This window comes from Phalangium opilio, unplaced genomic scaffold (assembly GCF_054372755.1).
Source record: "Phalangium opilio isolate 3A_F unplaced genomic scaffold, DU_Popi_V2 ptg000217l_1, whole genome shotgun sequence".
Lineage (NCBI taxonomy): Eukaryota > Metazoa > Arthropoda > Arachnida > Opiliones > Phalangiidae > Phalangium > Phalangium opilio.
The window spans coordinates 4,048,241-4,072,167 of NW_028324218.1; the positions used below are offsets into that span (position 1 = coordinate 4,048,241).

The window sequence follows — 23,927 nt, forward strand, 5'->3', positions numbered from 1 at the left end:
TATTTTTCGCCGTCCCCGTCAGCAACGTCATCAAAACGTACTTTAAGTGAGCAGCCAGTAAGATAATTTAAACTTTTCGTTACGTGTTGGTTGGAGGGAGGGGCTCTACGAGTCTAACTGAAGTATATACTAACCGTTCTCCATTCCTGCTTCTAAAATTAAATCTATCCCTGGTTTCTGAATTCGTAGACTAAAACCGACTGTACTATGATAAAGTAGATATTTCGTACAGTAATTACACCGAGTTTCATAAAGATAGCTATTCAGATAACTTTCTAATACGCTATTGAAGTTTGTACCAACGGCGGAATTTTCAGATTCAAATTCCATCAATTTTTCCAGGGTTTTCCCTGACCCTTTTCTACGATTTTCCCTGACGTTTTTAGGCTTAATTGTTATTGTTTTAAATATAACAACGAGTGATACCTATTTGTAAATAATTTAGTTTAAATAATATTTTATGAATATTTAAACGCAAAACATTCGACGAGGGGCTGGTCACTCAGTGTAATATGTGAACAAGTCTGTACTAAATTGATTACGCGTAATCCGTAAAATTCCTGCCCTTGACAGTGCTAAAATGGTTACGCGTAATCCGTAATAGATGTTAATAAATTTTGACAGTGATTAGCCCCTCGACATACGGTGTTCACCTGGATGATTGAAGCGCTCATATTTCAGCAACTTTAATCAAATTCCCTGACCTTTTTGTCCAATTTTGAAAGTTCCTGACTTTTCCAGACCCATGGCATCGCGGTTAGTACATCACACGGCGGCCATATTGATGGTTTCATCTTTGACCCCTGCCCCCTCTCACCGATAGCCGCGTCTGTCGCGAACCTTAGCTCCACCCCAACCGAAAGCACTCAACTGAATCTTCCCCCTAACTACTATGACCATGCAATAGAGAGCTTTCAGATGGGATAGTAGTACGTCACACCCTCCAAAGTCTTGCCGCTGTTCTGGTAGCCATATTGGATGGGTGGTCTCAGCTTCATTCCTGCTTTAAACCCACCAATATGGCAGCGTAAATTATGTCACGAGACTCGGCTCCTCCTCCAACTGAAAGCTCTCTATATGCATCTCTAACAAACCTTAGCTCCACCCCAACCGAGAGCACTCAATTGGCCCTTCGCCCCAACTACTACGACCATGCAATATACATCTCTAGCAAACCTTACCTTCACCCCAACCGAAAAATCACTCAATTACCCACACATAACCCAAAACAGAAAGGTTAAAAACTTAAAACTACTTACTCTTTCCAAAAGGACAAGTCGATAACTGGTGTAATATCAACAGCATTTGATTTCTTATTAGTCTTGAATCTCTTGCGTCGTCCCGAAGATGGTGACGTATTTCCGGAGGAGGATCTCTTATTGTTGGAAGTATTCTTGCGTTTCCTTTTCAATTTCTTACGCGTCTCAACATCATCGTCATCTTCTTCATCCTTGTCATCAATACCAGAGTCATCAGAGTCAGCGTCGGACAACTCCGGACTTGGAATTCGACTTTGGGGCGGCGAAAAATTTGAGCATTCGTCGCTACAACTGTCATCACCTACTACGCAAGAAATGGGATGACAAAAAGAGAACAGAAACGTCGTGTCCCGTTGTTAGACCTAATTAACATTAACAAATATTTAAGTTACATTTAAATTAGCAACATAACCGAATTCATAGAAAATAACAAGGGAAGAATTTTTTGTACACAATCATTCCTAGTAGCTGTATGCATTCCTATTGATATCAATCACTGATAAGGGCACTCCCCGAGTCCCCATGGCATTAATGCTAAGGAACCAACAAGAAGCGATATCTAGTTTACTAGGGAGAAGGTATAAATTCGCGCCACATTTCTAGCTGTATCTCCAGTCCAAACGTAGAGTTAATCCCCGCCTCTAAATTACAACCAGCATCTTGAAAACTCGTGCATGTCGGCGCGACGCGAATGACGAAAATTACACTCATATTTTCCGACTGAGGAGATGAGGCGAAATAGCCCGGGACCTCCTTTTACGTCCCCCCCTTGTATTTTGAAAGGGGGGCTGCAGGACTATGGCGGGCGGGAATACTTAGGAGGCATCTTATACCTTCTCCCTAATAAATTAGATATCACTTCTTGGTACCAACAACGACAATTTGCGATGCTAAACTAAATATTCGTATCAGAAGGGGGTCAAAAATTAAATACACAAAATATGTTTGGTCATTGATAAAAACTCAAAATCTCTCTCAAATAAAAAAACTAATACTTGGTTATTAATTATCTATCGATTTATTTAACTAAGATAAGATAAAGTAACTTTAAAGAAACACTTTATGGTAATTACCCAAAATAATGACGAAAAATTCACCCAAAGTCCCCATGATTCTCGTGAAGTGAATTTAATTAATTATTAAGTTTAAGAATTAACATAAACTATTAAATCACTAATTTATTAATTAATCTAAACTTATTAAAAAATTGTTTCGCAAAATTAGAGACCGCGTTCTTAAGCTCTAAACCTTTCTTGTCGAACTGCGAACCAAAACTAAAGTGCAGTGCTCAAAATCTTAACCAACTGTAAGAGTTCATTTTGAACTATTCCAAATTTTTCCAAGAACTTGACACAAAAGTCCCCTCCATTTTATCGCGTATAGGATTTGGGTTTGGCTATTTTCCGATAACAACGTTTACAATAACACACGTGATCTCTGACATCACAAAAACACGCCCCCCCTTAACATTCCACGATAACAAAAAAATGTTCAAAATATTTGGGTGTTTATATTTTTAGTAAATATTTTCAAAGAAAAAAAAAAGAAGAGAAAAGGTAGGTGACCACGTACCTGTGACGTCATCAGATAGACCACCGCTAGTATGCCTTAACTGATGCCTTAATTGTTCTCTCATGTTATCAACGATGACCTTCGTTTTAAGTTTCTTGACCACACGTTTGGCTCTCGTCTTGGCTTTGGGTTTTTTGTTGACCGATTTTTCTCTGACATCAACAACCTGTTTTACAAAATACAACCGATTTCTTGGTTATTTACCAAATTTGCAACGTTTCAACTCTGGCATATGGGAAATCGATGTAGGTATAATTTTGTAAAGGCATCTTAACCTTGACCCCGAACTTGGAAGGTCATAACTCGGGTCCAATAAAAGATATGGGGCAAATTATTTTGGTTGAGTTAGCCCAAAGTGTTCTCTATACAACCATACTAAGCACTTGCATCTATATTAAACAGGGCTAGGGTAATTAAGCTTAGAATGGACGGACACCTTTGACCCCCTAATTTGAAAGGTCATAACTCTGCCCGATTTAGAGAAACGGGAAATGATACTCGATGGTGTGACAGCCCAACTTGTCCTCTATCTAAAGGTCCCCAATACTTTAACCTATCCCAGCCTGGGCTCAAGTAAAATCAATTTACATAAGGACACCTTTGACCCCCAACTTTGAAAGGTCATAACCGTGTTCTATTTAAAGATATGGTCAAAATATTTTAGGATGTGACAGCCCTACTTGTTCTCTATCTAAAGGTCCCAAATACTTTAAACTATCCCAACCGGGGCTCAAGTAAAATCAATTTACATAAGGACATCTTTTGACCTCCAACTTTCAAAGGTCATAACTCTGAGGTATTACAAGATATTGTCAAAATACTTGAGGATATGACGGCCCAACTTGTTCTCTATCTAAAGGTCCCAAATACTTTAACCTATCCCAACCAGGGCTGAAGTAAAATCAATTTACATAAGGATACCTTTGACCCCAACTTTAAGAGGTCATAACTCCAAGGTATTACAATATATTGTCGTGACAGCCCAACTTGTCCTCTATCCAACGGTCCCAAATACTTGGAAATATCCCATCCAGGGCTCAAGTAACATAAATTTACATAAGGCCACCTTTGACCTCCAACTTTGAAAGGTCATAACTCTAATGTATTACAAGATATTGTCAAAATACTTCAAGATATGACAGCCCAACTTGTCCTCTATCTAACGATCCCAAATACTTTAACCTATCCCAATCAGGGCTCAAGTAAAATCAATTTACATAAGAACACCTTTGACCCCCAGCTTTGAAAGCTCATAACTCTGACATATTACAAGATACGGTCAAAATACTTCAAGATATGACAGCCCAACTTATCCTTTTTCCAATGGTACCAAATACTCATGATAACAGCGCGCAAATGGTGCAGAAAATTCAAAATGAGCGGAAGTGTACTTACATGGTGCCAATCTCTATTGGTTCCGGCGGGCAATTTCTTCCAGCGTTTGACCAATAGGACGCAAGCGTTGCAAATCTCGCCAGTTCTTCTTTCGTTGATTCGAAAGCAGCGTTCAAATTCGGGTTCATACTTCTTGGAGTCGGTGAACCGTGAACTGGAAGACTTGGCCTTGCAGATGCAACAACCGTTGACTGAACGGTAAATCTTTGGCTTGTGGAAGGCAAACATTCTTCTTCAACACTCCACAATCGTCGTTCGCCTTATTTTATTAAACTTTAATCAACCAACTAATGTCGTTTCTCCTTCACTTTTTTTAATTAATCTGTTTAAATGAAAGAAAAGAAATAGGAGAAAATGTCATTAATTTCATATATTAAATATTATAATTAATAAAATACTTAAAATTAAAAAACAACTTTTTTTTGGAAGATGTCGGATTATTTTAAGCACATTTTGATGAAATGCCAAAATGATTAAAAATCAAATAAAAGCATTTAAAAAAAATCGTCAAATTAAAGCATTTAAAAAAAATCGTCAAATATAAACTTTTAATATTTAAAATCGTTAATTATAAACTATTAAAATTGAAAAAAATCACCAAAAATAAAATGCCGAAATCATCAAATCACTAAAAAAAATCCAGAAAATACGGACTTTTCATTAAATATTATGTAGATGATTTGGTGAAATAATAATTAACCACAAAATAATATTACAAATTAAATACTAAACTAAGTCATTAAAAATTATCAAATCATTTAGAAATTACGACTAATTTAGCTTACAAAATGTCTGACAACGTAGCGAAAAATTTACAATAGGGAAACGGCAAAAGGGGCGGGGCTTCAGACGGCTCCTCCCACATACATCTACACGATAGAGGATTTTAAGAAGTAAAAGGCTAGTGCGGGAGTAAAATATGATTGGGTAAGCGGGGGAATGACGTTTTGTAGGAGGGGTTTATCCCTTACAACAGTGTCCACACAATATTTCTAAATTTTCATGATATTTCATTATTTGTTCAAACATGAATTAAAAAACAAAAGCAAAAACAAACAAAAAAGGGGATTGTCATGGCCATATAAAACATAAAACCCATATTGAATCACGGAAAATTCCACTATGCAAATTTGAACTCGCAAATCCAGTTTAAAAACCTCTTTTCTTCCCAAGGTTAGAACATAATAAAAACCAACATTTGAAATTCTAAATAAAAAAAAAATTGAAAAATAAATCTTTGTTGGCATTTGAAATTCTAAATAACATTATTTTTCTTTTAATAAAAACAAAAATTAAAATAACAATTACTTCCGTATTATCATTGTAATGCTAATAAATAATTTTTAAATAAATAAATAACAATAGCAAAATAAAAAATATTTAGTAGAATTCAAAAATGCTAAGAAAGTTTAGTTCAAGAACTCAAGGCTGAAATTTTATATAAATAAAACAAAATATATGTATCTGTATCAACCTAAGACTGCAGTACGTATAAACTTATTCCCCATAGACTTAACCCGCTAACTTACTACACACTTGATATGAAACGATCCGTATCTTTACCAACTTAAATCTGCAGCACGTATGAAGGCATTCCCCATAGACTTAACCCGTAACTCTTACTACACAGTTAATATGATACGAACTAAACCCGAAAAATAAAAATAATAAAAAAGAAAGACAACTTCACGTGCTTATCAGCTTATTTTTCAATCTAACCTTAAGAAGCCGGATATGCGTTATAAAGGCGCGTGTAGCCTTAACAGTAGTACACAGTTAAGTTGAAAACCGGCATTTTACTTTGCCTTGAGATAAAAAATGTGGGTCATTTTCAGGGCCGCGTTCTCATGGCGCGCGCGACTATAAAACCTTGACTAAAAATAATTCTCTAAAGGCACCTGATGTTATTTTCCCCGTAGTAAAATATACTTCGGTGCCATTACCCTTTAAACGTTCTTTTAATATAATGATAGGGCGTTTCGATTTAACTGTTAAGCCATTTCATCTTTGCCTTTGATAGGAATTAAATAAAAAAATATTTTTAATAAATATTGGGGGATCGAAATGGTCTATCTATTTTGTGTCTTCTTGAAGGATGGGTTGTCCTTAATTGGAACATCACGTGATTAAATTAATATAAAATTCCCAGGGGTGCGAATGACAGCATAATTTTGATTGACAGTTTGTGATTTAATGTTAGACGGCTTTTATTTACAGTGACAATATGCCTTTAATATTATGGCGGTATATTATTGAAGTGACAATATTCCTTCAATGTCTATTTAGGCCTAGCAGTTTAATTGACTAATTAATTAAGCTTATAGAATTAATATTAATTATTAATTTAAAGGTCTCATTCATTAATAGTGATTAATTAAAACAGAAGCTTTAAATTTTAATGACATCCTAAATTATCCCGTTTTTTTATTTTCAAAGCGGAAATTTTTAATTATAATTTTAACTTAGAAAATTAACCTAACTTATTAATTAAATAAATTAAAAATTCAAGATTCGTATACAATTAAAACCCCTTACTTTAAACGTAATTAAAGTAGCTAAACCTATAATTACCCTAATTAAAAAAGGCTTAACAATTTAATTTTAAAATTACATTATTTAATTACCTATTCTAATTAAAAAAAAAATAAATAAAAACAAATTACTTGTTTAATCAATATTAATTTAAAGTTTGGAATGCAAATAAACCACTTAAATTTAATGTCATTAAATTCCACTAACCCTAATGTCACTAAACCAACCGTTTTAAACAATTAGACTTAACAATTTTCAATCTTTTGTTTTGTTAATAGTGGTTGAATTGCACTGGCAACACTTATCCGCGAGCTATTTATTGACAATCACGGCGTACATTACGCAGTAACCTTTAAACAAATAAATTTACGCAATCCTTACGCACTTCAAAAACTTAATTGAGGCTTGTTTATTATTGTCACAAAACTGGGTGATAGCAAGAGTATTTAAAAACAGGCCATGCAAAAATGTCCCCAATGCTTAAACGGATCGCGTCAAATCATTTGAAAACAACAACTTCCCATAAACATTTCCGTAGTAGCATTTAATTAAAAAAGGCCAAGGCTTAATGGGACCAAGGCTTAACTAACAACAAATAATGACGAATTAAAAATAAAAATAAACAACATTAGCCTACAGGTAGAATACGAATTTATAAGGCCTAGATTAAAGTTAACCTGTCAAAGAGTCAACTAAATTTAATTTAAAATCATTCAAGGCTTAGGGGGAGACCAAGGCTTAACTAATAATGATTACCACGAATTAAAAATAAACAACATCACAGGTAGAATACGAATTTATATGGCCTAGATTAAAGTTAACCTGTAAAATCCTTTTATATCTGCTGCGAGCCAAATACAAGAGAAACGTAAGGGGGTTAGGTTGATGTTGCAATATCTGTTTTGAAAAAACTGAAGTGCAAGGCTTAACGCCGAATCAAGATATGTGAGAGGCCCCTTTTTGGGAGCTAGTACTAAAACCTAACGTTACGTATAGTATTATTATTGCATTGTTGACACGTTTACGAAAGAAATACAACTGAAATAAACTGTTGATGAAATTTAGATGACGTTTTTAAGAGTAATGACAGATAACAGTATTTGACAATATTAGTGTCAATGGTGAAATAACATTAGATGCTGCTAGTAGCTATTTTATCTTTTTCGAAATACGCGTAGGTGGTTTAGTTTGGTTTGGGAAAGCTTGAATTGCTAGATGACATTAGATTAGGGTAGTGGCATTCCATGTTAACTACGCATAAGTGTAATACACTCAAATACACGGAGGTGTCATTACTCTATAGCATGGCAGCGTATTAAATGGCGGAAATTTCAAAAAAATTCAAAAGCAAAGGCTTAACTTAATGCGTTGTTGGCACCATTGCCCTATCGTTTCTCACAGCCTATTTTATACTAATATCTTTCTATGATTATAATTTGTAGTGTTGACAATGCATTTAAAGATAAATATCTTTAAAATGCTATTCAATTTTAAATAACAGACTTAAGCCTCGGTCTACGCAAAATTTATTATATACCCCACGTGATTATCACGTGGAAAAGAAATATTGGCGCTAGTTGCCTACTAGGCCTACAAAATGTCTACATTTAAAATACTAAATTCATTCAGACTATGGTGGAGTTGTTGACTCAAAATACAGTCTGTTATATTTCATCTACCTGACATCGAGATCAGCGTATAGGCAATAGTACACTGATATCAAAACGAAAAACAGCATTTCGTCTAGAACTATAATAACAACCCCACCACATGTGTTTTACTGCTAGATATTGGTCCAATTCACTGCTAGATATTGGTCCAATTCCATGACCCGAAAAGTGGTGAAACAAGTCATAATCTTGTCTATTACAAGTTACAATACAGTACACTTATCAAAATTATGAAGCTTCAGATAACAACTTAGAGAACTTTCGTAACATCGCGAAAATTACATTTTATCACCGTAAAAGGAAGTACTTAAAAATATACACATCAAAAACCAGAAATGAATCGGTTGTCAACTTAATATTCTAAGCCTATTTTGATCTAAACTCCCTTAGACATCCTTAACCCTTGTATAATAATTTGACCTACAATCCTAAAATTCCATAAACACACTTAAGCCTTGGTCAAACTTGACCTACAATACCATAACCCTTTTTCCCGCCACGAGATAAAAGTTAAAACCATACACATAGACTAAAGAGGTTGCCAAGGTTTAAAACAATAGTAAAAAAAAGCATAAAAATTTACATACAATTTACAATCTTGTCTAAATAGACAATAATTCCGTTGTTAAGTGCGATGATAAAACTAAGACACGCACGACTTTCCCCAAGTTTCAACTTACGACCGGCTCAACAATTTCCTGACCGATTTCTGGGACACTTGCCAGAAAAGGGCTGGAAATAATCAGCTAGCGACGACGGAACGAAAAAGAAAAAAAATAAAAAAAAAAAAGCGCGCGCGAGGCGGTAGTGGAGTAGAGTGGAGGAGAGGGGGGGTTGTAGAGAGAGGAAAGGCGGGAAATTCACTCGCTGTAGCCGGCTGCGGCAATAGCGCGCGCTCTGGAGCGTCGGCCTACTGCCCTACATCCGAGGAGAGAGGGGTTTCCCCTGGTTTTCTCTCTCCAATCCAATGTGGAAAACTAGGTAGAGGTAAGACGACGGCGCGCGCCAAAATCTATAGCGTGAATAGGCAGGGATGGCGAAAAATCCAGATTAAGGCTAGCGCCCGACGTTACCATGGAAACCAGACGTGGCAACCCCTTTTCCGAAGATTTCTCCTCCCGAGTCCCGTAGTTCAAGAGTTACTTCCCCATGTTGGTGGTTGGTTTCCTAGCACTATTTTCTTTTGAAAAGTGAAACTTATTTGGCCCCGTAACCTGAGTACTGACTATGACGTCACAGCGGCCATATTGAATTTAACGATGATGGTTACAAGAGTCTGCGGACTGTTCATTGAAAATGGGGTGTTGCTATGGTAATAAGGAATTGTAAGAGTTCAAAGGTCGGTCGGTTGGTCGGGATCTGATGACGTATGCGAGCGATTATCGGAGAGATTGTTCAGTTGTTGTTGTCATGGTTACGGAGTTGAATAATTTTAATATTTAAACACAGATTTTATTAGGTTTAAATTTTAAACAGGTGTTTTTAGGAGAGATTATGTTTAGTGGAAAATTTTATATTTTAAAATTCAAAAGAAGTGGGTTGACAGTATACGTGATACGGTTTTCGCATCAGAAATATTTAAATTTGTTGACTGACAACTTTGGTAACTGGTTCTAAAGTTGCTTGCAATGTCGCCGATATCTTGGTCAAACTGTCTTCAGAGTTACTGACATCGTCCTCAACTGTTTCTCAAATTATTTCCCCAGGAAGTTCTGAATATATTAGGCAAATGGTTCTCAAATCGTTTTAAAAATTGTTGACATCTTCTTCAGTAGACTTAAATGGTCTAAAAAACTAGCTGACATCTTTTTGAGATGATTTTCAAATTGTTCGCGAAGTTGTTAAGATATTGCTCAAAGATTCTCAAAAATCATCATAAAATTTGATGACATCTTCCTCAAAAAATTCTCATAACCGTCATAAAATTTGATGACACCTTTCTCAAAAGATTCTCAATATCGTCATAAACGTTGCTGACATCTTCCTCAAAAGATTCTCAAATTCGTCATCAAAGTAGCTGAAACCTTCCTCAAAAGATTCTCAAAACCATCATCAACGTAGCTGCCATCTTCCTCAAAAGATTCTCAAAACCATCATCAACGTAGCTGCCATCTTCCTCAAAAGATTCTCAAAACCGTCATAAACGTAGCTAAGCTCAAAATATCTTCAAAGTTGTCGAAATCTTCCTCAATGTAATCTCAAATCACCTTAGGAGTGGTTGTCATCTCTCTCAAAACATTCTCAAAATCGTTTCCAAAGTTGTCATTGTCCTCAACAGATTCTCAAAATCATCATTGAAGTTGTAGTCATTGCCCTTAAAAAAATTCCCAATATCCAAGACCTTGATCCAATCCAACCGGCAACCGAACCCTCAAACTGTCAAGTCAATGAATCGAGTCACCCAAATTGACTGACACCCAAGAAGAAACCTTGGCATTTCAACCCAACCCAACCCCACCCAAAATCCAACCCAACTAAACTCCCTCAAGTACTTCACGACGTAACATAACACCACTACCCAACCTTGCTTGAACTTATTCCTCACTCAAATCAACCTTCATCAATTAAATAAACCCGTACACCATTAACCCTCTACAACCTAAAAATAACTTATATAACCTTCAATCACGTACCTGACTCAAAACCAATCCAATCCAATCCAACACGATATGAAACCGCACCAACAAATCCACACGATATAAATATTTGTTAATCCTTTAACAATCCATCCACAAACACAATAAATTTATTCTAAATTATCACCAACATCAGTGTACTTAAATATCAAAAACTTAACAACAAGTCACGTTAAGTACTAAAACGAGGACACCACGAGTCACGTTACGGTTACCGCAATTCCGAAAACTGGGTTTGCTAGTCCTCTTTGGTATTAGTTCAGTGTCGCCGGCGTTCAAACGCAACTACCACCACAGCTCACTGGAACGAGCGAGCAAAAATATGCCACAGTCTAGCCTCTGTCCTATCGAGTTAGACTACAAGTATAATCTGGCTGTACTCCAGAATTGTAAGACCAACCAACTGCAACTTGGAACACATCGTACCACTAGCGCCAAATGCGTCGCGTCCGTATAAACTCTCTCTTAGTCGCGTTCCCGGGCGCTGTAGGCTTGTGTAGAGTAGTAACTATATCGCTTCCGGGTTGGTTTCCAGCCCCCCTTTCCCCCATTTTGATATATTTCCCCCCCCCCTTCAATCTTACTTAAGCCAAGCCTAAAACACTGACTGTATGCTGTATGTATGGCAAAATACTTCTAAATTGCGCCTGTGACCTCGTTTCTCCAAAACGATGTTATATACGAGCATAAGAGGAACGTCACGTGGTACGTACGTACGACATGTCTCTCTTAGTGAAAGGAGTTGGGTAAGGTTAGGTTGGGTTGGATTGGATTGGATTTGGGTGGCGATTAGGTTTTGTTTTATAATATTATTATTATAGTGGTATGTGGATTTAGTTTCTTATGTTGTAGTGGGTGTGTAACTGGTACTGGATTATGTTCTGTATTGAAGTAATTCGCCTATATCATATGATGGTGGGATTATGTCATGTGGGTTTCAAAGGTCAAGTAAAATTTTGTCCAGTGAAATTTATATTCATTTCAATTTCATGACCTTTACAGGATTCTCGGGTACACAAAATGTTAAGCCATGACCTTTACAAGATTTCCAGGTACATAAAATGTTAAGCCTATTTTAAAATATTTAAAAAAAGGGTTGAGACTATTTTAAAATATTTAAAAAAAGGGTTGAGACTATTTTAAAATATTTAAAAAAAGGGTTGAGACTATTTTAAAATATTTAAAAAAAGGGTTGAGACTATTTTAAAATATTTAAAAAAAAGGGTTGAGACTATTTTAAAATATTTAAAAAAAGGGTTGAGACTATTTTAAAATATTTAAAAAAAGGGTTGAGACTATTTTAAAATATTTAAAAAAAGGGTTGAGACTATTTTAAAATATTTAAAAAAAGGGTTGAGACTATTTTAAAATATTTAAAAAAAGGGTTGAGACTATTTTAAAATATTTAAAAAAAAGGGTTGAGACTATTTTAAAATATTTAAAAAAAAGGGTTGAGACTATTTTAAAATATTTAAAAAAAGGGTTGAGACTATTTTAAAATATTTAAAAAAAGGGTTGAGACTATTTTAAAATATTCAAAAAAAAGGTTGAGACTATTTTAAAATATTCAAAAAAAGGGTTGAGACTATTTTAAAATATTCAAAAAAAGGGTTGAGACTATTTTAAAATATTCAAAAACGGTTAAACCAATTTTAAAATATTCAAAAACCGTTAAACCCATTTTAAAATATTCAAAAACCGTTAAACCCATTTTAAAATATTCAAAAACCGTTAAACCCATTTTAAAATATTCAAAAACCGTTAAACCCATTTTAAAATATTCAAAAACCGTTAAACCCATTTTAAAATATTCAAAAACCGTTAACCCCATTTTAAAATATTCAAAAACCGTTAAACCCATTTTAAAATATTCAAAACCGATTAAACCCAATTTAAAATATTCAAAACCGATTAAACCCAATTTAAAATATTCAAAACCGATTAAACCCAATTTAAAATATTCAAAACCGATTAAACCCAATTTAAAATATTCAAAACCGATTAAACCCAATTTAAAATATTCAAAACCGATTAAACCCAATTTAAAATATTCAAAACCGATTAAACCCAATTTAAAATATTCAAAACCGATTAAACCCAATTTAAAATATTCAAAACCGATTAAACCCAATTTAAAATATTCAAAACCGATTAAACCCAATTTAAAATATTCAAAAACCTTAAAGTTAAGCCTATTTGTATTTCAAATTATCCAAAACTATTAATCCTACTTTAAAGTAATTCAAAACCGGTTAAGCCTAATATAATCAACAACCAAAACTCATCTACTAAATTTTGAATTAACACCAGCATTTAAAGCCAAAAAATAAATAATACAAATAATTACGAAACACGAAGCGCGTGCAAGGCGTGTGACAAGGCATAACTAAAATTCTGCACGATTGTATTCAACCAAACTAAAAAAAAAACAATAGGCCATTCCAACACAAACACTACTCATAAAAACTCCCTAAGCTTAACACGTGCCAAAACCGGCGCAAAAACCCCTTAAAAATTATGACAAAAAACCCTCAATAAAATTGGCCCATGAAGAAACCCCTTACGCAACTTAGTTCGTCCTAAAAACCCCATTTGATACAAACTTTACGTAGCAAACATTTTCTTTTTAAAAAGTAATTTTGTGTGATTTCACCGGCAAGTTTCTTAGTAATTCCGACTGGATTTTCCGGTCACTTTGGTATTTTGAATAAAATGAGGTTAACTTATAGCCTGAATTATAGTTAAAGGGGTTTCCTGGTCAAGTTCGAACTTAGCTAACTCGATCTAGCCCTAAACCTCTTTAGTATTTTCGTATTTTGTTGGCCCATTTGATTTTAATTTTTTAACAGACCGGTAGTCATTTAAAATGAATTGATGTATTTTTTATCTTCTGTGGGTATTAACATAATACAAATCGACTTTAACGTATTTAGGGCGAGAAAATGTTTTATATAACAATGGGATTTTAAAAGGGCTTTTATTTAGTCTTTTATTTTTTCTTTAAAAGGGTTGGGTTTATTTTTAAAGAGTTTTTTATCTAGATTATTTTGTTTTATTTTTATAAATGTTATCTGAAATTTCCTGGTTTTTGGTTTAGGTTAGGGATTAATCGTTTGGTTATATCTGAATTTATTTAAATTTATATTTTTCAAATATTTTGTGGTGGTTATAATTTTAAATAATAAATAAGTTAAACTTATTTATTTTTAAAAGGAAATTTTAAATTTTTTAAAGTAATTTTCAATCTTATTTTAAAGCCATTTTAAATTTTTTAAAGCCAATTTTTAATCTTTTTAAAAGCCATTTTAAATTTTTTAAAATAATTTTTTTATAAGTAATTTTTTTATTTTTTTATTTTTTAAAACCTATATTAAATTTTCAAAGTAATTTTTTTATAAGTAATTTTTTTATTTTTTTATTTTTTAAAACCTATATTAAATTTTCAAAGTAATTTTTTTATTTTTTAAAACCTATATTAAATTTTTAAAGTAATTTTTAATTTTTTTAAACCTATTTTAAATTTTTAAAGTAATTTTTAATTTTTTTAAACCTATTTTAAATTTTTAAAGTAATTTTAAATTTTTTTAAACCTATTTTAAATTTTTAAAGTAATTTTTAATTTTTTTAAACCTATTTTAAATTTTTAAAGTAATTTTTAATTTTTTTAAACCTATTTTAAAATTTTAATGTCAATTTGAATTTATTTTATATCATTTTTAAATCATATCCATAATTTTATCAATATAATCACAACGGTTTTAGTTACATCCAATTATTAACTGTTACATCTAAAATTATTTACTTCATATCTCCAAATTTTCAGGGTTAGCAATTAAATTTTCCTAATTAAATGTTTATAATTATTTGCAATTCAACAACTAGGTCGCAAAACATATTTAACAGACAGACTTCTATTATTATTAATAATAATTATTCATATTTATTTAAACTAATAGCTCCCTTTTTAATTAGGCAAATAGCGAAACTAATTACTACTTTTAAGAGCATTAAAGTTTAAGCAATTTAAAATTACGTTCTTGAACTGAATTTAGGGTAATAAAGCCCAACCGACTACAGTACCTTGAAAAATACTAGGCTTTATGTTCGGTCGTAGAGTCCTAGCTAAATATGGACTTATCCTTGAGGAATTACGCAATTTTACTTGGGTCTTATCATTAGATATCTTCATAAATTCAATACACTGTTAAGCCTATTTCGAATTATTCAGAAAAGGTTAAGCCTATTTCGAATTATTCAGAAAAGGTTAAGCCTATTTCGAATTATTCAGAAAAGGTTAAGCCTATTTCGAATTATTCAGAAAAGGTTAAGCCTATTTCGAATTATTCAGAAAAGGTTAAGCCTATTTCGAATTATTCAGAAAAGGTTAAGCCTATTTCGAATTATTCAGAAAAGGTTAAGCCTATTTCGAATTATTCAGAAAAGGTTAAGCCTATTTCGAATTATTCAGAAAAGGTTAAACCTATTTCGAATTATTCAGAAAAGGTTAAGCCTATTTTGAAGTATTAAAGAACGTTAAGCCTATCTTAAAGTATTCAAAAACGTTAAGCCTTATGTTAAATAACAGAAATTTAAAAAAACGCCGGCCGGCTTCCAAAAAACAAATCGCTAAGCCTAAACCATCATTAAATTGAATTCAACGTCATATTTAAACGTAGAAATTTCAAGAGTAATTCCGGAAAACCCACGTAATATCATTTCTCATAAAACTCCTCTTTTGTAGAATAATGCCAAGTTTCGAAAAACAAATAAAACATAACAGCAAATAAAAATGAAATGACGTCACATCCGATTTATTGTACCGCCTACGTCACTACTACTCCGAAAACCTACGCACTAAAACACGTAACTCGTCGTAACGCGCGTCTATAGCAGCGCCTACAAGCGGACACTCTTTACAAACGCCTACACGATGTCTGAAATCACGTTGAAATGATTCCACGTAGTAAGCTGGGTTCCATTTAAACCCTAGCACTTGTTTTATGAAAGATAAAGAGGATGCTTGCCTTTGTACGCGGTGTCAATTCACCTTAACACAGAGTATAGGATCAGAGCGCGCGCTAGCCATTCATCTTTACCTTTACACTGCTAATATTATAAAACAGAGTATAACACTCACAACAAAGTTAAGTTGACATTTACGTATAAATCCTATGAGTACGTCAACTTAACTTAAGAGTAAGCTGGAATTTGGTATTAGGCTTACTTCTACTGCAAATAAATGGTGACTTTAAAGGTATTAGGAAAGATTAGGCTGCAAACATATGTCGACAAAATAAGCTTATATAAAGGGGAATAACAAATTAGGTTGTCAGTAGGTGTAAACCTGAGATTAGGGTTTTTAATGGTGTAAGGTTGCATTAACTCCAAGAAAAGGGTTAAGTATAGGATGCTATTTTTAGTTGGAAATTCCTTAACGACACTTTAGCTTGAAAATGGAATTCTTAGTATTGAGGAATGCGTTTCTAAGAGAATTATTTTTCTTATTGTTTCTAGTTAACTTGACGCCGTGTTTTATTAGTAATGGGAATTTCCCGGTATATTTCAACTGAGTTTGTATTGATTTAATTACGATTAAACTTGATTAAAATTAATATACAAGTACTGATAAGGATAGAGTTAAACCTGGACTTAAAATTGAGAAAAAAACCGCCAAATTCGGACCATAAATAATAATTAACACGAGTTAATTATAATTTATAACGATTTAAATTAAAAAAACTTAATTAAGTGGAATAATAGATTAAGTAATCATTAAAATTTATTAAAAAAATATTTAAACCGTAGCGATACATTCTAATTAAGTATCTTAGCATTTAAATCAAATTAAAATTAATCACAATTATTTAAAATATTATAATAATTAAGCAATCATTACATTTACATAAAAATAACCTAAAACTGTCGCGAACATTATAACTAAATAACTTAGCAATTAAATTTAAATTAATTAAATCATAACTAATTAAATATTATAAAATTAATTTCCTTAAAAATAACTTTAAATTGTCGAAAAACATTATAACTAAGTATCTTAAAATTAAATTCAATAAATTTAAAATTAACTGCCTACCAATCGGGTGAAATATTACGTTGCACGCCCCCCCCCCATGTAATAAAAATTAGCATATAATGCAAATTAAGTCAAAAACAAAATCAGTTTCAATACATTAAAAAACTATTACAATACAATATTCCCACAAAAAAATACCCAACAGTACATTACCCTCACTCACTTAGCACAAAATCGCACGCACAAATAGGTATAGTCCTTTAGCGACTTGGAAATCAGCCAAAATTGTTACATAAAATCCAAAAGTACAGTTGGTTTTATGGAAAGTCAATCAATTTTGAGTCGAAAATGTTCTATAACCAAAGTACACCCTCCAACACAAGTTATTAACATTGGTATTTTACGGACGACCCCTTAAAATTAACACAAGAAACTGACAAACGGTGCTAATATAATTCAGGGGTCATCACTAAAGTACAAAAGTTATAAACATTAGTATTTTACGGACGACCCCTTAAAATTAACATAAGAAACTTAAAGGCAGTACTAATATAATTAAGGGGTCATCACTAAAACACCAAAGAAAAAAAAAACACCACCGCTTTGGACCAATAATTCCATTTTCTCGAACACCCTGTTCTTCAATAATAAATAAATGTCTAAGACGCTAGTGGAGTATAAACAGACTACAGTACGAAGGGATCTTCCATTAAATAAAAAATAAATAATTTTATATGAATTAAATTTGACAAATCAAAATTATTTTCTTTATAATGAAAGTTAACTTTATGTACGACCCCCACGCGCCATAATCTAACCCTTTCCTTACCCACAATGCAATGCATGACCGAATCCATTGACAATACAAAGCGGACGAAGCGAATAAAATTAAAACCACGCCCATCACTGAAATGACAACCTCACCTGTCCAAAAACCTGCCTTACCTAATACCACCTATTACTAATTCCACACACTGCCAACTGTAACTGTCTACGGTATTGTGCATAAAGGGTTATAATAAAAGCAAGTTATATAAAAAATATAGGTACAATATTCTTTTTTAAGTTAAGATTGTACCACAGCTCAAGGGCAGGAAAAGTGTTATTTTAATGGTGGTCAAGTCGTGTTATCACCGGTTTTATTTGTACTATGGTTTTTCTATGAAATAAATCCTTTATTTTTTTCGATGTCGGATTCGCAGGTAAATGATGTACTTTCCACTTTGAGTTAACACTATTAATGAAAGGCAGGAAGCGTGTTTTCTAGAAGAAACCTGGTTTAAGTACATTCCCCCATTATCAGTGGTATAATCTCAAGTTGGAATTTTGAGGATTTTTTAAGTTAAAGGGGCAGGACACTTTCTAACAAAATGAGATCGATTTGACCAATTTTGGTATTTAAAAGACAAACTTGTCTTATCCAATGATACTAAATACTAAGCTAAAACTCGCTAACAAGTAGGTGGTCAAACCGAAAATGTTACATTAACCAACCAGTCAGGTTTGCACTATACTAAATCTAATCTATGACGCACTAAAGAAGACTTCTCAAATCTGGCCACCATCTTGAAAAATGGCGGCCCAGAAATTAAAAACATTTGGACTAACGTTGATGGCTCTTTTTAACTAATTTCACTAATATTTAGTATACTGGTCCCCTATACCCTACAGACAGGCCTTATTTCTCTTGTCTTCGTTTTCCCGCCATATTTCAAAATGGCGGCTTGAAAAAAAAAATATTCCTACGGGCAACGCAGGGTATCTTTGCTACAAGCAGGGATAGATTTAATTTTAGAAGTAGGAATGGAGAACAGAGTAATGTGGGCGCGCGTCAAAGTCCCGGACCCCCTTCCACGGGACGGGGGGTATGAAAGAAGAGGCGGGTCATAGCGACAGAGGTAAAAAGGAATTACGTATTTTTCGCCGTCCCCGTCAGCAACGTCATCAAAACGTATGGTTTAAGTGAGCAGCCAATAAGATAATTTAAACTTTTCGTTACGTGTTGGTTGGAGGGAGGGGCTCTATACTGGGTGGTCTATGAGTCGGACTGAAGTAAATACTAATCGTTCTCCATTCCTACTTCTTAAATTAAATCTATCCCTACTACTAGTTTCTACTAATTTTCAAGAGCTTTAAAAAACGGCAAGTTACCGACACCTCTTTTATAGAGCAAAAACTTCTCGCGCCAGGGAGTGTGGAGAGTTCGTCAACCGGCCTGGTAAAAAAAGGCGCGTAGCTCGGTGGGGTTGGTTTATAGAACTAAGCTGATGCACTTGCCGTGGCTACAGGGAATGACCGACCTTGACTGGAGACTGAGTGAGTGACTACGCTATGGGGAGGCAATGATTGCGAGCCTTGATGATGGTAGAGTGTAGCTAGTGTGGTAGAGAGACATTGGGATTGATTGTATCACCAGTTGGGATAATTAGGGAACGTTGGCCTTTTTTCCCCCTCCCCCCTGCCGATGCAGCATGCAAGGTTTTTCGAACTTTTTCACGTGTATAATATTAGTAAGTACTTGGGCCTTGTGGGGTGTAAGGAGATTGAGGGGTTATCCCTAAAGGGTTTAGGTACATTGGCGTTGGTTGGTTCTATGGTGGGTTATTTGTTGAATTTAAGGGTCAAAATGTCAACCATTCTATGGGAAAACTGTCGAGAAGTCTAACAGCAAAATGTCAACCATTCTATGGGAAAACTGTCGAGAAGTCTAACAGCAAAATGTCAACCATTCTATGGGAAAACTGTCGAGAAGTCTAACAGCAAAATGTCAACCATTCTATGGGAAAACTGTCGAGAAGTCTAACAGCAAAATGTCAACCATTCTATGGGAAAACTGTCGAGAAGTCTAACAGCAAAATGTCAACCATTCTATGGGAAAACTGTCGAGAAGTCTAACAGCAAAATGTCAACCATTCTATGGGAAAACTGTCGAGAAGTCCATGAGCGAAATGTCAAGCATTCTATGGGAAAACTGTCAACAAGTCCCATGACCAATACGTCAACCATTCTGTGGGAAAACTGTCTACAAGTCCATGAGCGAAATGTCAAGCACTCTATGGGAAAACTGTCAACAAGTCCCATGACCAATACGTCAACCATTCTGTGGGAAAACTGTCTACAAGTCCATGAGCGAAATGTCAAGCACTCTATGGGAAAACTGTCAACAAGTCCCACGACCAATACGTCAACCATTCTATGGGAAAACAGTCAACAGGTCCCATGACCAATATGTCAACGACTCTAATTTCATGAGTCATAAACGTCAACGATTCTAATGTCAAAATGACCAGCTAAAATACGTCAACAATAAGTTCAAATTGTAAAAAAACCCGATTCCAAATCGAAACCAAAATACCCTTAAAAATCGCCCAAAAAACTCTGGCTCTAACCTGTTGTCGTAGTCAATAACCCCTTCAAAGATTTAAAACTAAAATAAAAAAAAAAATCAGTCCTTACCAGTCGTCACAAGTTCACCAATTCCTTAAAATACTTCACATCAACACAAACGTCTTAACAAAATCCACAAAAAGCACAAGCACCACAACGTTTTCTCAAATGTCAATTTGTCACAATAAACTTAAAAAAAAACCAATCAAAATGGCGTCCGAAAGAGTGGCGTGCCCCCGGAGCTTGAAATAGTTGCGTACGAGGACGCCGTTTGCTAAGTACTCCGCGAGCTAGACCATAACAACAAGTTCAACAGCCTACCTAATGCCCGGACGTTTTACAAATGTATCAGCAAACCTCAACCCGTAATCCCCAATTTCAGCTTCGGCTAGATTAAGCCAAAAATGATCTAACGGAGGGGGGGACGAACATTATTAGAGATAGAAGGGTAGAGACTAGAGATACAGCAGCGTCATGGATGCGTGGCTGCTTTTCATATTGACGTAGTAGGGAACCAAAGGGTTGAAAGAGGTTTTTGACACGATTTTTCATATAGTGTTCAAGTTATGTGTATCTTATTTACACTGAAGGTAAGTTTATAATAAAGTTAAGATGTACATTGTTTAGACAACATTATTTCACTAACTTCATGGTGTTCAACTGATGTGTGTTTTATTAACGTTGAAGGTAAGTTTATAATTAAATTAAGTTGTACAATGTTTCGACAACATTATTAAACAAACTTTGTAGATTTTTTTCTTTTCGGTTGTGGGGTTGTTTAGAGGGTAATGAATTTAAAATGTTAACGTCATCTTAGGGTTAGTACAATAAGGACTCGAGTAGTTAAGCAAAATGTTAATTCGTAAACGTTAGCTCCATAGCGTTAACATGGACTTATTTACATGCCACTTTAGAGTGTTATAACTCTGGTTCTATTAGAGATACAGGGATGCACTTTGAGTATGTTATAGCCCTATTTCTTAGCTTTCCATCGATAATAAAAACTTGGGGTTTCAATGATTAGATCCCGAGTAATTAAGCAAAATGTTCATTAACGTCCTCTCCATAGCGTTAACATGTGATTATTTACATGCCATTTTGAAGGCTCATAACTCTGGTTCTATTAGAGAGGGGTCTCCTTTGAGTATGTTATAGCCCTATTTCTTGGCTTTCCAACGAAAATAAAAACTTGGGGTTTCAATGATTAGATCCCAAATAATTAAGCAAATTGTTCATTAATGGGATTAACCTGGGTTTATTTACATGCTACTTTGAGGGCACATAACTCAGGTTCTATAAGAGATACAGGGATGTCCTTCGAGTATGTTATAGCCCCATTTCTTAGCTTTCAAATGATACCAAATACTTAAAGGCTCCTTTGAACACGACTTACAAAATAAGTCCTTAAAATCGAGCACAAACAGCAATAAGGTTTTATAAAAACCAGTTCATATTTATTTATAAAATTATCTATATATATTGATTGGGTAAAAGCGCAGCCATAATTATCAAAGAATTTTATCAGTTAGTCCTTGGAAGTTGGATATGACGAAACAATTCGCCACTTTCGGATTCCTTATAACTTTTAACAATACCAAGTACTCAGTAATAGTACAAAGTTCAAAACAGAGAAGATTCTAGTTAACTTTCCATTGATTTAACCCTGAAATGCTAAGCCTAAAAACCCTAAACATTCTTATCATACGCGCAAAACAATGATCATAACACCATACAGTATTTTGCAACACAAATTATTGAAATACAGTAGATAAAAGATAAATAATAGATAAACAAACAATATTTTGTGAATTATTTCTTGGTAAAACGTAACCGATTGCAGAACTAAAACATATCACAACCAAGAAGCGATATCTAGTTTACTAGGGAGAAGGTAAATAAATTCGCGCCACATTTCCATGCAGCTTTATCTCCAGTCCAAATTAACGTAGACGTGTCCGGATTTAATCCCCGCCGCCTCTAAATTACAACCAGCAGCATCTCATTGGTTCTTGAAAACTCGTGTACGTCAGTGCGACGCGAATGAGAAAAAAAATTACAGTCATATTTTCCGACTGAGGAGAGGAGGCGAAATATCCCGGGGCCTCCTTTTACGTCCCCCCTTGTATTTTGAAAGGGGGACTGCAGGACCATGGCGCGCGGGAATACTTAGGCATCTTATACCTTCTCCCTAGTAAACTAGACATCGCTACTTGGTGTTACAACTGAAACGCTTTTGCGACAGTCTGTTGATGTCATATCGTTTCCGCAATCGTGCTGTAACTGTACAGTAACAAACAGGAAGAAGGGGTTGTGTTTAATTTGTCAACGCATATGTGACAAGTATTTTTTATTACTATGTTGCTATTTATTGATACTTGTACAGGGTGTGCTATGGGAAATCAATCAATCAGGGGTCCGAAAATGTTCAATACTTCTATGACCACACCGATTTTGTTTGACCCCCCCATAAGGGACATGTACTGCCCACCCCCTAACAAAAGTTAAAGTTAATTAAATTTAATTAAAATTACTGCAAAAATCTTAAACGCAATTAAGAAAACATTAAATTAAAAATTATAAAAATAATTTTTTTTTAAAAACCAGATCGCCTGAAAATTTCAAGCATCCGATAAACCTATATTTAACCAAAAATCAAAACCAGTTTCCAAACTAACTAACCAACCCCCACCCAACGTCATAATTACATAACGCACAATAATGGCTTCTGATTGGCTGTTTTAAAACTTTCAACGGCGAAAGGGGTTTCATCATTAGAGATAGAGAGAGAGAGAATCAAAAAAGTCAATGTACTCTCCCTGGACCGCAGGGAAAATTCTCTAAAGAAAATTCCAAATTAAATGAAGAAGATATATTGGTTTTGGAAGAAGATGTTTTTCATGTTTTCATGGAACAAGGTGACCCAATAAACCCGCGATAACTTTTAAAAATAAAAATAAAAACCGACATTTTTTGTACAAACGAAATTTAAAGAATTATGACATCATTTATGCCGAATTTATTTATTTATTTATTTATTGTTTGAGGCTAAATTTAAATTTGTTTTATTTTTTTTTACAATTTCCATAATTTTCAGACCTTTTTCTGACCAATAGAAAACCTTTAAAAAGGGGGCGTGGCGCGGTATAGTCTGCTTGAAGTTGATATATATAGAGTGGTACTGAGAGGGGAGGAGCTACGGGGACGTGACGTCAATATTGGTAGTCTACATTGTACGGCCTCAGCTGACGACTTCCAATATGGCCGCCCAAAACAGAGGTAAGATAAGAAGAGGGTGTGACGTCACGAAAAAGTTCGTAGTATCGGACTATAGAGATCCTTTAAAATGGAGGCGTGGCCGAAATATCGTCTGCTTGATTTATAAGGGTTAAAAAGGAAAATTGATAGAACGGTATGCGGATAACAAAGACTTTAATTTGATAGGGGC

General features: G+C 34.2%; 1 protein-coding gene across 4 annotated transcripts in view; it reads right to left on the reverse strand.

Moving 5' to 3' along the window:
- LOC149615763 (SIN3-HDAC complex-associated factor) overlaps window positions 1-23,927 on the reverse strand; it is a 52,625-nt gene that overhangs the window by 8,227 nt on the left and 20,471 nt on the right. For 2 of the 4 annotated variants that reach the window (XM_089856602.1, XM_089856603.1), the window contains exons 2-4: window positions 4,227-4,548; window positions 2,832-2,997; window positions 1,260-1,563 (exon numbers count right to left, since the gene is read on the reverse strand). In XM_089856602.1, coding sequence (XP_089712728.1) covers window positions 1,260-1,563; window positions 2,832-2,997; window positions 4,227-4,454 — 698 coding nt within the window. In that variant the 5' untranslated portion in view covers window positions 4,455-4,548. Of the gene's footprint in view, window positions 1-1,259; window positions 1,564-2,831; window positions 2,998-4,226; window positions 4,549-9,015; window positions 9,213-23,927 lie in introns of those variants that run through there. The other 2 variants (XM_089856605.1, XM_089856606.1) reach the window with 2 other exon arrangements.